This window comes from Lactuca saligna, chromosome 3, assembly GCF_052625555.1.
Source record: "Lactuca saligna cultivar CGN05327 chromosome 3, ASM5262555v1, whole genome shotgun sequence".
NCBI classification, from domain to species: domain Eukaryota; kingdom Viridiplantae; phylum Streptophyta; class Magnoliopsida; order Asterales; family Asteraceae; genus Lactuca; species Lactuca saligna.
Window position 1 is genome coordinate 57318826 of NC_136419.1, and position 2097 is coordinate 57320922.

The window sequence follows — 2097 nt, forward strand, 5'->3', positions numbered from 1 at the left end:
GCTTTTAGCCTAAACAAAACGTTCCAAAATCAAAAGCTACATGGAGTAGCTTTCGACAAAACGCTCGAAAATCAAACATTATTTGTTACCCGCTACCAGCTAGATTTACTAAACACGCCCATAAATCATCTTTATATCTTTATCAAAAATAATTAATAATGCTAATAATGTAATCTTATTACATAAAATTAATAAAAAGTAAAAACTATACATCATCTCCCATTTCAGATACCCATTGCAAATAGGATTTCCTAATTCATGTTCATTACATATCTCCCAAACAGTCGTTCTTATCTTTCATTGATATGCATAAGAGATCCTATATTACGAAAACTATACAATAAAGTCAAATAACATTGTCATCAGATTTTTATATATTTTTTTATTTACATATTTGAGCAACAAATGTAATCAGTTACTTGTGTATATTTTCATAATCATAATATTTATATTATTTTTGTTGAATTTTAATCAAATTATATAATTTAAATGATCAATAAAATTAACAAGAAGCTCAATCAAATGATTCTTGCATTTCATATTGTTTCAAATTGATCATTTATGATACCTAATTAGATTAAGATTCCTTAAAATAATATAACCCATATGATTAAATAATAACATGCAACTGATAATTAGTTTTCAAATATGTAATTAAAAAATATATAAATATAGTTTTCTTTATCTCCTACGATAAAAAAATAAAAAAATATTAAAAAAGAAGGAGTCTACGAGAGCTAGTCAAACCCATTTCACATTAATTGTCAACTGCCGTTACAACGACTTGATTTGGACACCTACGCCGCCGTGACGCCAAAGAAGTCCGACGCCGATTTGCCCAAAATGGTCGTGAATTCATTGAAACTGATAACGCCGTCACCATTAGCATCGGCTTCACGCATCATCTCCGTGAGTTCTTTGTACGACAGCGGTTGACCCATTTTAGCCATCTGACCAGCTAGTTCCGCCGCCGTGATGTATCCGTTGCCATCTTTGTCAAACGATCGGAAAACCTCCATGAGTTGGTCGTGATTTATCAGGACTTCCTCATTCAAATCGGGCAAAATCGCGTTCAATAATTCCTCGAACTCAACTGATCCGTTTCCATTTGAATCGATGTTGGATAACAAGGAATGGATCTGGTCACCTTGCGGCTTGAGACCAATGGATCTGAGGAGGGCGGCGAGCTCGAGCTGAGTGAGACTGCCATCGGAATTCATGTCAAATCGAGAGAATATGTCTTTCAATTGCTTGACCTGGTCTGATAGAAGGTGAGCCATTACCAGGGATAATGATTGAACGATGAGAAAGGGGAAAGTTTATCTAGGGTTTAGGGTTGGTAATTTTGAAATCGAAAGAGGGAAAAAGAGATTTCGAAGAAGGTGGAAAGATTCTTGCCCAACATGATTGAGTCGGTGGTTTCTTTTTGTTTTTTTATTGTTCAAGACATTTTCATGGTAGGATGGCTGGAGAAAATAAAAATTACAATTTTGTGGGATTTATTGGATTAAATATTATTAAATCAGTTTGATATTCTATATATCAGTATACAAATTGCAGCTCCCCAAGTATCTTTGGAACCAATAGATTCCGAGCCAAGTGAAGGGCGATTGTGAACTGACCGATCGGTGCGACTCCATCTTATGGTGCGGTGGAGTTGATACGGCGGTGTGCGGTGAATACCATATCCACCAGATGTATGGCATGCGGTAAAGCACAAGAAAGCCCTTGTGTGTTATACCTTTCCTATATGTTATTTTTATCTTTTTTTGTGTTTTTTTCTTTTTTAGAACAGCAGCATCAAATTAAAAAACCAAACCTCTAGCAAGGAGCTAGAGAAAAATACAAATTAAGGCCGAATTGGATTTTGTAACCACATCGTCCAATTGATCCTAGCCTTAGTGTTCCGAAAAGAAAACCAAGGAAAAGAAAGATCCATAACAGAATCAAAAAGTCTATCTTTTTTAGGTTTATTGTTACTAAAAAATAAAAGAGTTACGAAAAGTCCAAAGCACCCATATGACCACTATGAACACCGACTCAATAATCGAGCGCTCCATTTGAGCCGTCGGTCTAGAATCTACCCAATCCACCACA

General features: G+C 35.3%; 1 protein-coding gene across 1 annotated transcript; it reads right to left on the reverse strand.

Moving 5' to 3' along the window:
- Positions 1-610: 610 nt before the first annotated feature.
- Positions 611-1658, reverse strand: LOC145036635 (Calcium-binding EF-hand family protein). Its single transcript, XM_078985095.1, has one exon. It carries the CDS (start codon positions 1278-1280, stop codon positions 798-800), a length of 483 nt encoding a protein of 160 aa, XP_078841221.1. The 5' UTR covers positions 1281-1658; the 3' UTR covers positions 611-797.
- Positions 1659-2097: the final 439 nt, after the last annotated feature.